At 45.8% G+C, this 14,295-nt stretch overlaps 1 protein-coding gene across 1 annotated transcript; it reads right to left on the bottom strand.

Moving 5' to 3' along the window:
* Window positions 1-1,484: 1,484 nt before the first annotated feature.
* CNMD (chondromodulin) lies at window positions 1,485-13,894 on the bottom strand. The gene is made up of 7 exons (XM_085215781.1): window positions 13,769-13,894; window positions 12,688-12,825; window positions 10,470-10,610; window positions 8,559-8,672; window positions 6,788-6,941; window positions 5,705-5,913; window positions 1,485-3,384 (listed from the first exon to the last, which is right to left on the bottom strand). The coding sequence occupies exons 1-7, from the start codon at window positions 13,838-13,840 to the stop codon at window positions 3,169-3,171; spliced, it is 1,044 nt and encodes a 347-aa protein (XP_085071907.1). The 5' UTR covers window positions 13,841-13,894; the 3' UTR covers window positions 1,485-3,168.
* Between the last annotated feature and the right edge of the window lie 401 nt (window positions 13,895-14,295).

The raw sequence follows: 14,295 nt of genomic DNA, 5'->3' as shown, positions 1-14,295 counted from the left end.
GCTTGTAAAAGATCAGTTGAGCCTCTCAGAAGTGAAAGATAGATCAATTTGAATTTTGCCCTTTCTGAGCAGAGATTCGGTCCACCCTGATGTGCAAATCCATTATTTGCCAACCGTAGTTATATGCCTGTGTGTTGATAAAATCCTGCCTTGAAAATGAGAATTCTGAATTTATTTGTGCTGAGACAGGGGTGTATTGTTATGAGAGACAGATCTCTTCCAATTCCAGCCTCTTCTCTTACTTTCACAATGCAGACACAGGTGGAGGATGACTCCCTCATGAAAAAAATGAATAGGGGAAGAGACTGGTTCATTTCTTCTCAACAGTGGGGAGAAAATGTGCTATAGATGGATAAAAGAGGAGACTTCTGCCATCACATCTCTTCAGTCTTTCTGTTGTTGTTTAAACTCTATTTTCGTGGTGCCAAGGTGAAACTTACCATCTTCAACAGTGGTGGTAAATGCTGTTTGGTAGTCTAAGCCTCCACTGTTGGGCACACTGCTGCTCCTCTTCATGCTGTTGGAGCGTTGGTCTCAACGCCACTGCTGTGCTGCCTCAAAACTTATTTAAGCATGTCAATCACTTTTAAGAATAAGGGTTTTTTTGCAACCTTTCTGTAGCAGGAGACCTTCTTTGAATATGTTACATACAGACAAATGCTAATTTGCTTACTTGAAGCGTGAGCTGGGGGAGGGGGATTTTGCTGCATATCTTCTGGAGATGGATTAAATCATAGAATCAGATTAGCTTGGGTTGGAAGGGACTCCAAGGCTCACCAAGCTCCAACCCCCTGCTGCATGCAGGGCCACCAACCTCCCCATTTAATACTAGACCAGGCTGCCCAGGGCCCATCCAACCTGGCCTTGAACACCTCCAGGGATGGGGCATCCACAGCCTCTCTGGGCAGCCTGTTCCAGCACCTCACCACTCTCTTGGTGAGAAGATTATCTATGAAAGTTCGAGAAATCTGTGATTTTTGTTTAATATTTGTGCAATATTATAACTGTGGACATTTTATTGGTCACAACTATGTTAGTAATGTATTTGTCTGTCTTACAGTCACTGGAGCTTTCTTGGCTGCCTGCAGAGCAGTGTAAGATACGTGTGTGAGAGTGAAGCACCCACGAAAGATGCTTTTTGACTTTTCACATGTTTCGTCTGCCTATAGAAAACTGATACACGCCTTTTGTTTAGGAAGTTAATTTTAAAGCTGTGCAGACATGGAAATAATGTGTGGATTTTTTTCTGTCTGCTGAAAGTCTTTAACTGGCAAGAGCAGGTAATGAGTTGCTTCAGGATGACCCTACATGCAAAAGTTAGCAACAATGTAGTTCATATATATATGTAAACACTTTTTTCTCTTTCCCTTAAGTATGTTTTCACTCACTAATTGCCTTGTTTTCCTCTCCAGACAGTTCTTCAATGTGTACTTGAAGGTACCGCTGCACTTTTTGATCCAAAAAAAGCTACAGGAAACAATTGCCATTTTTAATGTATTTGTTTAATCAGCAGTAAAAAAAAAAAAAAAAAAAAAAAAAAAAGAAAAGAAAAAATGATTTTTCTAAGCATATGAATGGCATATTTCTAAAACAACATAATGATCAAGGTCATTTTCTTTCAAAAGAGCAAAAACCTCAAATGTAACAGGCCTTGAAATCCCGCTCTAAGAAGTTTCCAGTTTAAATATTTAAAAGCAAGTTTGTTCTTGAGATTAAGGGAAGGTGAAGATTATTTATAATAATAACAGAACAAAATACTGAATTCTATTCTCATCTTCTCTCGTTTAACACTTTGCTTTTTAGATACGCTGTTTAGCATTCTGCATGAGGTTGTCTTTATTTTCTTTAAGCCACGATTATGTCAAATTAATTCCTTTTTTCTGTGTGATGCAGTGCTAATAACATTACTAGGCTTGCAACATCTCGGGAGCTGTTTAGTCACAAAAATGAATGCTTCAGAAAGTGAGCTTTAAAAGGTTGGACCTTTTTGTTTATAATGCCTGTGTAGATGGCTCCATGAGCTCAGGGGTGGAGTTTAAGATGTCGTGTGGATGAAGGCAGCATAATACTTCTATTTTTGTTCAAAGTCTAGGAATCCTAAGTCATACCATCCTGCGTATTTCAGCTCAGTACCTTCCGTAGAGATTTAATACATAATGGGATCAATCCCTCTAATGGCAGAGTTTGCCTGAGCAACAAGGGTGAGGTTAAAATCTTTTTTTTCCTCCCATTTACTGGTAAGCAATTTCTCTTGTAGGGAACAGAGGTTAGCTCCAGCGAAGGCCGAGGAGCTGGCATGAACAACCACTATCCACGTGGAATAAGGAGGGGTTGTAATCTTGTGTCAAGAGTGCCTAGTTCAAGGCTTTATAAATAACAGCAGCTCTTGTCGATTTGGAAGGGTCTTGAGACTCTTTGGCCTGCAGTTGGGTGTAAATACTTAAGCTGTAGTCTCTGGATGGCAGATAGTTGTCAGACACTGCAGTGGTATCATGGATACAAGATTCTCGATGCCGGGGCAGCTTTGATGTTGGGATGTGCGAAGGGTTTTGATTCTGCAGCCACACAAATTCCATCCCGCAGCCCCTCTTCCTGCCATTTGTTTCTGATTAAACACGATGTGAGCTTTCCCATGTCCCCTGGAGCAGCTTTGTGGGAAAGGTATGCTGTAATTGGTTTATAACCATTCATAATGACCTGGCAGCCATGTACAGATAGCAACGGGGAGCGACTTAACTTGTGATTTATTTAGGTAAGCTACGTGGATGAAAGGTACTCCCAAGTGTACAAGTTTAGCCAGTTGCCTAATTGGACATAAATTTTCACGTCTAGCTCAGAGAGAGGTTTTTGTTATGAAAGTCTGAATTTGGATTTATGAGCAAGCTTCTAGACTGCTAAACCAGCTTGTGAGCAAAGTCAGTGTTGTCTGTTTTGGGGCTTCTTAGTTTGGAATTCAGTGCCTGCTACCATACTCTTTGTCGTCGGTCAAGCTAATGGCACCTTAATTTAAGAGTTTATTTACACTTCGAATACCTGCCCTTGCTTTTAGCACAGTAACACGCGTTTGGACTTAGAAGCCAGGATTGGCCACGCTGCTTCGGTCGTAGTCTTTCATCAGTTTGGCGTCGTCAAACTCCTGCTGGCTTCTTCCAGGAACCCAAAGCTTTCTCACACAACGCCCATGATGCGAGCGACCCACCAGCTGCAGGGCATGATGATACGGCAGGCGGTGCGGCAGCCCTGGTAGTTGTATGGCCACGGGTAATAGCCCAGCAGAGGCTCACAGATCCTCTGACACTGCGTGTAACTTCGCCTGCACTCGATGCAGCACACGCCTAGGTGGTCCAGCATGGGGTCAAAAGCCATCCCTTCACCTTCCAGTTGCTGAAACGCAAAATGTTGGTGTTATCAGCTCTGAAACCTTGGCCTCGAACTGCACAGCACTCCCACTAGCTGACCAGTGGACCTTGCTTTTTCCCTTTTGCTTGGTAGGGGTGTAGAATTGGTGCAGTCACCCGTGTAAAAATGGTAAGAAAAAACAGGGAGCTCTAACAAAATTCGTTATTATTCTTCAGTCTGCAAAAGATCCAGCAGCACTGAAACCCCCAAGGTATGAATGTTACTGATGGAAAAGACTTGAATATAGTCATAAGGGTCTTTCATGTAGATGACCATGTCTGAAGCTTATGCTGTACTTTTAATGTTTTTTTTTATTTAAGTTCTAATGTGTTTTTTTTTTTTTTTTTTTTTTTTAACTCAGAAAACTTCTCTCTTGTCTTTCTTTCAGCTTTTTTTCCTGAGTGCCACACTGAGTCGCTTTGTGGACAGTGGGATTTCTACCTGTTCTGTACCTGACAGTATGCAGTTGCATGGAACACAGTGTGTATGAAATATTTAAAAGCAGGCTTTTACTTTTGCTTTCTCCCTTCAGAATCATTTTCCTATTTTTGGGGGAAAAAAAAAAACAAAACCCAACAACCAAACAACAAACAAACCAAACCACCAAACAAACTGAATATTCTAATTTTGAAGCTAAATTGTTCTTTTTTCAAGAACTCTGAGAAAAGCAGCAGCAAACAGCAGATGCTGGCATCTAAGTTGGCCCTGAGCGTTTTTCATTTGGAAACCAGCAGCACACTGCAGCAGTGGGGCACAGAGGATTCATTCTCCTCTCCAGGCTGGTGTGTGGTGCTGGGGACCACTTGGTTGAGCTCAGGCCTTTGGAGTCTCCTTCCCCAACCTGATAGCAAGGGAGGGATGTTGGTTCCCTTGAGTTTTCCTCCTTGGGTTTAGATGGCAGCAGTGTGAGCTTCTGCACGAGAGCTCATTGTTCAGAGTCCCTTTATGCAGTGGGTGAGGAGGAATAGTTGTAAGCATGATTCCTTCCATCCTGGGGGAAAGAGCTACAACGTAATTAACGGTCCTTTGGAATTAAACAAATCTGCCTCTAGGGAAAGCTTGGCTAAAGGCATCTATGGGGTAACTGCTAATGAAGGTGAGTCCTGCCCTGCAGGAAGTGTGGGGAGCTGGAAGCACGTATTCCTCTGGCTGGGAGAATGAAGCTGCAGCAACTGCCCTGCTGCTGCTCCCAGAGAAAAAGGGAACTGGGGCCTCATGGACTTCACGCTAGTGGATGCAAAGAGAAGCTGAATTCCACAGCCATTGCTATTCCACTGACCTCATGAGAGTCAGTTTAGATCCACTTTATTTGGAGTGATTAATTTGAGTTTAATTAAGGGATGTCAACTCGGCAGAATGCTGTCACAGCATAATGATCTCCTGCTGTTGCATAAATGTCAAAGCTGGGACTTATTTCCAAGGCATGAGGCATTTATCTTGTAACAGTATTGTATTAAAGTGACTTACTCCTGCTGCACCAAATGGTGAGTATAAATTCTCTGGCACTGGTGCACTAGACTAGAGGCTGCCTACTGTATGGCTCCTGCACGCTGCCTCATCTCAGAGAGCAGCAATAAATGTCCCAGTGGTCACCTTCCATGTGCTGCTGCTGCCTCTGAGCAACTTGCAAGAGAGCATGTCCTGCAGATGGGGAGAGCAGGTTGAGGGAGTAGATCTTTTTTTAGGAGGAAATTCTTTGCTATGAGCAAAGAATATGAGAAGCTGTGGTGCCCCATCCATGGAGGCACTCAAGGCCAGGTTGTATGGGGCTCTGGGCAGCCTGAGCTGCTGGGTGGCACTGCCCACCGCATGGACTTGGAGCTGGATGGGCTTTAAAGTCCATTCCAACCCATAACATTCCATGTTTTGGCTTAACCCCTAGTATCTTTGAAATCAGACATAAACTACCACTTCTTCTCTAGGGGTCTGATGCTGGTTTGTATATTTAAGAGCATGGTGTAGGTCCTAGATACTAGGTTCATGCTTTACCTTTGTTGGGGTACAGCTACCTGATTAAGACCAGCTTCTAGTTTATCATCATCTAGTACTTCTTGGAGCCCTTCAAAAGCAACTTTTCATCAGCTTCTCTTGATCTTGCCACCTCAAGCACTTCATCTTGCTGAGGCTTAGTTAAAACTAGGGCTGAGGGAGGGAGAAGGAGAAGACCTTTTTGAACTTGTATGTAGACATGTTTCGTGGAGAAAAACTGAATGTGCAGATTTAAATAAATAAAAGATAAGCCCGACCGTGTCATTAGTATTACCTGTCCACCACAGTCTTGTGCTCTGTGGTGCCAAATACTCACATTGTATGGGTTATCTGGGTTAATTGTTTGATCAGTTTCTTGCTGCATTGGCCTGGTTTCATTAGGCTGGGGGCCAAGCTCTTGAATCAGCTGAGTGGGGGTGGACCTGGTGTTCACTTCTTCAGCAGCAGTTGCTGTGTCTTCTGCATCGAAGTTTGACTCGGACTGGCGTTTATTTCTCTTCATTTCTCTCATTTCTCTTTGTTTATCTGAAGGAGTAGTCATATTTTGAATATAACTTTGTATTTATCCACAGATCCAGATTTCAATGGTGTGTTTAATAGAAGCTAGGAGAACCGGGGAGGGAAGACCAAACAGCAAAATGGGAAACTTGATAAGCATCCCAGTGGGAACTCCTTGCTTTCCTGTGCATTGTAAGGAACTGATATCATTCCAAAATGGGGAGTGAAGCTTTTTCTCCCTCTTTCTTCCCTTGAAGCTAAGCAGGTGTAAGAAAATGCTTTTGGCTTCCAGCGTGGTCACTGGATGTTACCTCAGCAGCAGCTGCCAGCATTCACAAGGGCCATTGTATGTGCTTTTGTGGCAGACTGATACCCTGTTCCCAAGTCCAGGTGGTGAACCTGGTGGGAGCTGCTTTGATGCTGCTCTTTTGTTACCCAGTATGAAGTGCAAGATCATGAGAAAAATAGAAGATAATGGCAGCTTGCTTGCATCCCCTGGTGCTCCCAAATGGTATTTATTTATTTTTGTTTTTTCCCCAGTGTTTTAAAATTAGGTGGTGCAAGGAGGAATAAATCTTTTCAAGCCCTCTCTTCTCCTTCCAGGCCTGGGATGTACCTGGAGAAGTTGCTATCACCCTGGTAACTCCTGAACACCTTTGCTAGGAGTGGCTGTTTGATGACCACACTCCCACCCAGGGTTGGCTTTCAGAACCTCACAAACTTCATCTATCAAGTTGCCAAGCTGATCCCTCCACCGAAATCTACTGGAGAAGCATTGGGAAACATGGCAGGGTATGATCTCGGACCAGTAGTTTGCTGGTCCTCAGCCCTTGGCCACCTGTGGCATTCCAGCTGCCTGAGCAGTTTGGTTCTAATGCTTTTGAAACACAAGAAACGTTACCTTTGGGATATGTAGGTCGAAGCCAGAAAATTGGAAGATCCCCACAAAGCTCTAAAATTTTGGGGCTTAGGAAACCGTTGTGCTTGATGGGCTCATCTGCAGCCACCCAGATAAGAGAGTTTTCGTCAAATCTAACAGGCATGATTTCATCTTCCTGCAAACAGAAGAGCACAAATCCTTTGCTAGTTCAGTGAGTGGCCTTCTGCCTGCCTGCTGCTAACTCCTGGGCATCAAACTGTGTAATCGTCAGCTGCAACTAATGCTGCACATCCTTTATTTCATGAATGTGAGCTGATTGTAGTGAGCCAACCCGCTGTCAGGTTTTGCTGGGGTTATAGTTTCACCCTTTTCTCTTTTAGAATACTTTTGCCCTATGTATGAGAGATCTTCCAGGCCCAAGTGCCAGGATTTCAGCAGTAAAACCTGTGAACATCCACCAGCTTCAAGAGACGAACAGTGAAATAGGCCAGCCAAAAATGAGACCCCATCCTTCTATTATGCCTGCTCTCATCTGATGTTCTCCTACGCTGTTTTTATTGTAAACATCTGTTTACAATAGATGTTTAAAATAGAAAAAAAAGTCTTGCTTGCAAGTTTTGCAGAGGATTACAGTACGAGAACTGGTGCAGCTTCCAGTTTTAAGTCAACGTGATGGCTCTGATTAAAGGTCTTGTTCAGTAAAAGCAATTCAATTGACCAAAAGCTTGAAGTGCAAGTTAAAGGAGCCTGCCTTTTTGAAGTGTACCCTGCAGGTTTTTGGTTTGTATCTTCAAAGTAACGTAGGCAAATGCCAGTGATTGATTCTTTAAAGTCGTTAGTTCAAAGTATTATTTTACATAAAATGTGTAAGTATTTTATAGCAACAGTGAAATATTAAAAGAAAACCAACTTGTGAATCATGAAAACCAGTATCATTTCAAAGTTAAAATTCTAAATTGCTTCCATAAAAGTCATCGAAACTCGTTACATAACTGACTAGATCAATTTATTCTGTCAAGTTGTTGTTCCTTTAATGTGTTTATTGATTTCTTTGTAGGTCTCGAGCCATTGAAGTTCACCATCCAATCTGTCTGCTGAGAGCGGCTCTTGATTTTTTTTTTTTTTTTCCTCCCCCTTAAATTTCCATCAGCATCAGAAAACAGAGAATCCACTTTTCCGATATAAAAATATCCTTTGTTTCTGTTTTGAAATTACCATGACTTATGAGCAGGCAGACATTGGGGATCTATGCAAGTTTATTTCCATTGGCCATTTTTATAGGCAACGTTAGCTATATGTGCTGTAAGGATGCACTGTAAGTACTCAGATGTACGTGTGTATCAGAGGGAGAACTTCCTTTAAGTAGGAAAATAAATACTGCTTTGCCACACCAGTCATTCATCTAACCAGAAAAGTCAAGCAATGGGGGAGGGCCTGAAACGACTGACTTTATACAAATGGGATGGGAGCGGTTTTCATGGTAGCTGGGTGAGTATTGCAGCTTGTGTGATGCAGGATCTGTGAAATTTAGTCAACACAGTGTTCTAAAATGAAGACCGATGCAGGCTAATGAGGTAAATTCTTAATGTTTACTGTTATTTCTTCTGAGTTAGCTGAAATTTTGCAGTAACATTCAATATTTCCCGAGCCTTGATAGGTGGAGTTGTTCTAGTTTGGTAAGCATTCCCTTGGGTTCTATCCCTCCATGCTTCCCCATCACAGCCTCCTGCTCAGCCTTTTCTCATGCCCCCAATGCCCCCTGCTCATCCCCCCTCATACCAGTAGCCCTTACCAGGTCAGAGGACAGGCTGGCCTTGGTCATGGCATCCACCTCAGGCACGCGAGCTTTGGGCTGGGCCTTGATGTAACACTTCTCTCCTCCAGCAAATCGGATGCCGGTGATGCCCTAAGGAATAGGACATCATATAGACATTTGGGTGCAGCCCTCTGTGTGCTCTTGCCCCATAAACCCCTCGTGCTACCCCAGCCAACACTGTCACTGAGCTTGTAGTCTGAACACTGAGTCTTATTTAAAAAGACACCAGCACACGCTGGGACTTATTCTAGAGTACGTTGGGAGCAGCTCAGCATTGCATAACCACAGCATCGTGAAGGTTGGAGAAGACCACTGAGATCACCTAGTTCAACCATCAACCCATCACCACCACGCCCACTGAACCATGTCCCTCTGTGCCACATCTACCCTTAAATCGAAGGGCACTCAGTCATCTGAGCTGTGCCAATCAATCCAAGGATGCTAATTTAAATGCTTGGCCTTTGGAAGTGCCTTTCTTTCTCCCTTATGCCTATTCTCAGCTCAAAACCCAACTGGCAGAGTCCATTTGTTCTCACTGAGCCTTGGGACTGTGATCAGGCACAACCCTGGTAGGTAGCCACGCTTGGGGAGCTGATCTGACCTAGCTCTTAGGTCAGCAAGCAGCATGCTTGGCAGTGACGTGACTTCAGCATCTCTCTGTTGAGCTGGAGCCTTTGTGCAGATGTGGAATAGTGAAGAGGAACAGTGAGAGCTTGCTGCAGATGCCCTTATTCAGCTGCTATTAATGTTGCTATGGTGATGTTTGCTAGAGACTGGTAAAAGCTGAACTCCAGCTGATGGGCAAGCTGGGTTCCCAGTCTCCTGGCTTGGATTTGCTTGTATTTGTAGAGAAGCCATGGCGCTGGATTTCCTCTGCTTTCTAGAATAGGAAGCAGTCCTCCTGACACCTGCTGGTGTCCTTTGCTTTAGATGTTGCTTTGACTTAGAGAAGACTTTGAAGTTAAGTGTTTTGCACCTGAGAACATTAACTACAGCGTCTTGGTCCTGTAAAAAATTTTTGCAGCATTGCCCAGGCAGACCTTTCATAGAATCACAGGGTAGCTTGGGTTGGAAGGGACCTTAAAGCCCATTCAGTTTCAATCCCATGCTGTAAGTAGGCAGGGGTATCACTCATTAAAACAGGCTATACGGGGCCCCACACATCCTGACCTTTATTAGCTTGGGTATGGTGCAGCTCTGTGAGCAGCTCACCTGGTTGTTATGCTGAGATTTGGCACCCATGAACCCAGGCTGGCTGCTGAGCCACCGTTCCCAAGCAACTTGGGTACTCAAATATATTTGCTGCTGGATCGAATCACTAAACAGAGCACATCTGACAGATGGATGCAGAAATTGTGCTGCATGCCTCTGTCCCATCCCCTAGGCTTGACCCCAGGCTCCCATCCTTGATCTCAGAGAACACTACATAAGTTTGTCCCTAGTGTCTGCTTGGCTTACGGTGTCGATCTTGTGTTCCTCAAATGCTGACGTTTTGGATAGGAAGGTGTGTTTCTCCAGTTCAAATCCTACAAAATCCCACAAGGGCTGTGGCACAGCCTGCCAGAGAGTTTTCCTAGCATGACCCTGAGGACATACGTTGCAGCTCTATTTTAATGATTTGAAAACGTGCGGTGGAGCCAAATCTGATGCAGCCTAATCCATGTTGGAGAGGACCTTGGCAAGAACTACCCCTAAAGGATATGTGGACTTCATTTTGGAGGAAACTGCTGGCCTTGCTGTGAGAGCAAGCCAGGAGAGCGTGGATGTCTGTGTGGGCAGCGAGGGCACAGAAACCTCCCACAAGCCAGGGCTGAGGAGCCAAGAGCTGGGACAGTGGGGTGAAGGCATTGGAGAGAAGGATGTGAGGGACCCAATGGCAGTACTTACAATCTGGAAATCATGAACTTCAACAGCTTCTTCATTCCCGCTTCCTGTTTTGAATGTCTCTAAGTTGTTTCCGGCATCTATTTCCATCGATCCGTCTTGCACTTTTCCATTAATGCTCATGGTGTAATGAACATTGTACACCTGGAATAGATAACAAAGCAGTAATGCACTAATGCTGTGCACTGTCTTCTTCCTGAACCAGATGGTGGGTCAACCTGATGGTCATGACCCTACTCACAGAACCACAGCACTGCTGAGGCTGGCAGGGCCCTCTGGGTCCCTCTCCTCCATCCTCTGCCCCAGCAGGGACACCCAGAGCAGGGTGCCCAGGGTCACATCCAGGTGGCTCTGGGAGATCCCCGAGGAGGAGACCCTACAGCCTTCTGCAGCAGAGGGTTTGTTTGATTCTCTTGTGCAGTCCAGAGACAAGTGCTACACGAGCAGCTTACTTTCAGTCTCATTTAAAAATAAAATAAAATCCTTGCAGCACTGTAACAAAAAATTCACACTGACAGCTAGAGACAAATTTCTTCTTCCCTCACCCTCACTCGGGGAAGTTGACGGTGCTAAAGATTTATGGTTCCCCAATTATATGCATGCAGGCCCATGTTCTCTACTATCTCAGGCTTCAATTGAACGTGGTGCACAGACCCAGACCTATGCCTGCAGCATTCCCTCCTCGGGGCTGAGCCAGATTTGAGACCTTTTATTACTGCTGTCAGTTAAGAGAGAACGTGAGGATTTACAATAAATAAGTTTACCTTAAGCTATTTTATGAATGTGATTTGTAGAGTTGCTTCCTGAGTACTTGCAAGTCCCGAGCTTGGAGGCACCTTGGAAAAATGCCTCCCACCTTTCCTGATCGACCTGGAATTTGACTTTGAATCTTAATGATGGCTCTGGGTATGACAGGAGTTGAACTCAATGATACTTATGGGTCCTTTCCAACTCGGGGTGTTCTATGGTTCTATGTTTTGCAAACCAGGATTCGGACGGATGGAGCAATATGTAGGGGGAAATTGTCCTGTTGATGCACTGTGTCCCTGCCAGCCTATGTACTCATGGATGTCATGGAATCATAGAATGGCCTGAGTTGAAAAGGAGCACAATGACCATCTAGTTTCAACCCCCTGCTACGTGCAGGGTCGCCAACCACCAGACCAGGCTGCCCAGAGCCACATCCAGCCTGGCCTTGAATGCCTCCAGGGATGGGGCATCCACAACCTCCTTTCTCCTTTCAAGAGCCTAGAGGATGGCATTTGCAGCCTGGCTTAAAGCTCAGCAATGTGTCTTGTCTCTTTTTTTGGTGTTTAACCTTGTACTTTCTCTGACTATCTACATTATTGCTACATGTATGCATGTATCTCCCAGGGAGCTCTGCTCTGCGGCCGGGACTTGCACAAGGACCTCCTTGATGGGACTGCAGCATGGCTGGGAGTTGTGCAAATCTTTTTACAAAGTAAACCCAAAGATCTGAACTGTGCTAACAGAGCAACCTAAATTCAGATGAGCACTGTCATGCTTAACATATGTTTTAAACCAAAACTTAGCTAAACAGAAAGTGAAATTTATATCTTAACATAGCATCACGCTCATGATGCTTCTGAAAGTAGATTCTTAAAGTGGTCAGCAACTTCTTAGTTTTGTTCTTTGCATGCAGTGTCTTTTATCTACCCCAGAAAATGTAAATAAGAAAATGTACCATGGCTTTAAAAGTTGTTCCACAGCTGTTAACCATAAACGCCTCCATGCATGCACCGTTGCACAGCCCACCAATGGGCGAGCTGATCACGGGTTAAATATAGCACTGCACACATTGGGGTCCAGGTGGAACTTGGTCTGAGCATGCTGTGGTGTGGGGAAGGAATGTATGCGTTTCAATGCTGGTTTTGTCCTGAGGGCTGGAGTTTGCCCAGGATGTGAATCCCTGGGGAGGGCCTGGGCTTGGAGTTTGCTAAGAACGTGTGAGCAGAAATCAATGTAGTGTCTGTGCTCCTGGAGATACGTTGCACAGTCAGTAAGAAATGTGCTTCCAGGAGTCTCCATTCCCACAACTAATAAAGATAATTATTATATGTTGGTTTTTTTTTTTTTTTAAGTATGAAAAAAAAAAAAAAAAAAAAGACCTGCTTAAAGATCTCTTTATCAGTCCTGTAATGCAAGTTTCCAGCCTGTGCTCTATGTTACTTGCAGCCTGTACCAGGCTGGCTGTGCTCACCTGCCTCTCGGTGGCTTTCCAGAAGTAGAAGGAGCCGATGGCCCCAGCCAGCAGCAGAAGGGCCCCAGCGATGAGCACTGTGGCTCCTGCCTTCAGCAGCCGTCCTGGCCCTGGAGGGGGCACTGCTGCCGTGTATGCCTGCAGAGAGCACAGTGCTGGAATGGGAAGCCTGACCTGGTGGGACCAGTTGAGGTCCCTATCCTGAGCCAGCTGTGATGACTGTCATGTCCCAGCCCAACCCACAGGTTCTGACCCATCCAACCCTTACATCTGTGATCAAGCACATCCTGACCTGACCCAATCTGTCTCATCCCATCCTAACCCTGCTGATCCCATCCCAACTCATCCTATCCCAGTCCATCCTACCTTGTCTAAACTCAACCCATCGATTCAGTCCTGATCTGGTGAAACCCATCTCACCCTAACCTGGTCTGACCCACTGCATCTGACCCATCCCAACCTGACATTTTCTGTTCTAACTTAATCTGTCTCACTGTGATTCCAGCTGATCTCAATCCATCCCACCTCATCCCATTCCGACTCATCTCATCCCAAACAGTCCCATCCCAATCTGATCTGATCCATCCCAATCCAATTCATCTTATTCTATCCTGACCCATCCCATACTGATCTGAGCAGACCCATCCTGACCCATCCCATTTCATCCCATCCCAATTCAACCCATCTCATCCCAAACCACCCCCGCCCCATTCCTGATACAATCTGTTGTGTCCCAAACAATCCCTTCCCTTCCCTTCCCTTCCCTTCCCTCCTTCCCTTCCCTTCCCTTCCCTTTCCCTTCCCTTCCCTTCCCTCCCTTCCCTTCCCTTCCCTTCCCTTCCCTTCCCTTCCCTTCCCTTCCCTTCCCTTCCCTTCCCTTCCCTTCCCTTCCCTTCCCTTCCCTTCCCTTCCCTTCCCTTCCCTCCTTTCCCTTCCCTTCCCTTCCCTCCTTCCCTTCCCTTCCCTTCCCATCCCATACCATCCCATCCCATTCCATACCATCCCATACCATCCCATCGTGCTCCAGCCCATCCCATCGTGCTCCAGCCCATCTCATTCAGCCCATCCCAGTGGTACTCACGGGCGGCAGGCCCTGCTCCACGTCTTCGGGCCCCGCTCGGGCGATGGGTACCTTCTCCGATCCCTCGGCCATGGCTGCAGCAGCAGCTGCCCCGGGCTCCCCGCTCCCCGCCGGGCAGCACCGCCCCGGCCCGGCCCCCGCACCGCCCCTGTCCGGACAGAGAACGCTCCGATTCCTCCGGGCCGCACCCCCGGGAGGAGGGGAGTGGGGATTTGGGGCCCAGGGGCAGAGCTGGAGAGAGGAGAGGGGGAATGATGGAGGGGGAATGTCCATGCAGTGAGTAGCGTGCTGGGCTGCTGTGGAGAGGTGCCCCTACGGACAGCGGTAGTAAAAACTGATTTATATATATATAAATATAATAGCTTTTTAACTACATTAACAAGCTTGCCAAAGAAATCATTCAGTGTGCACTTCGATTGAGGTGTGGGCACAGTGCATTTGATGGCTGCCCCACGGAGCACCCCAACATGGTACCAAGCTGCCACCAAGGCTCTGGGGACAAGCAGAGAACGGTGGTGGTGGGGAAA

Source organism: Meleagris gallopavo, chromosome 1, assembly GCF_905368555.1.
Source record: "Meleagris gallopavo chromosome 1, MGAL_WU_HG_1.1, whole genome shotgun sequence".
Classification (NCBI taxonomy): domain Eukaryota; kingdom Metazoa; phylum Chordata; class Aves; order Galliformes; family Phasianidae; genus Meleagris; species Meleagris gallopavo.
Note: the sequence above shows the minus strand (reverse complement) of the source record. Positions and strands in the feature narration are given on the sequence as shown.

Bases quoted from the DNA above. Each gene is read 5' to 3' on its own strand.
- CNMD (XM_085215781.1), bottom strand. From the start codon at position 13,840: ATGGCCGAGGGATCGGAGAAGGTACCCATCGCCCGAGCGGGGCCCGAA. The intron at 12,826-13,768 runs GTGAGTACCACT...TGCTCTCTGCAG, and splicing joins TGGAGCAGGGCCTGCCGCCC to GCATACACGGCAGCAGTGCC. The intron at 3,385-5,704 runs GTGAGTATTTGG...TTTGCGTTTCAG, and splicing joins ACCCAGATAACCCATACAAT to CAACTGGAAGGTGAAGGGAT.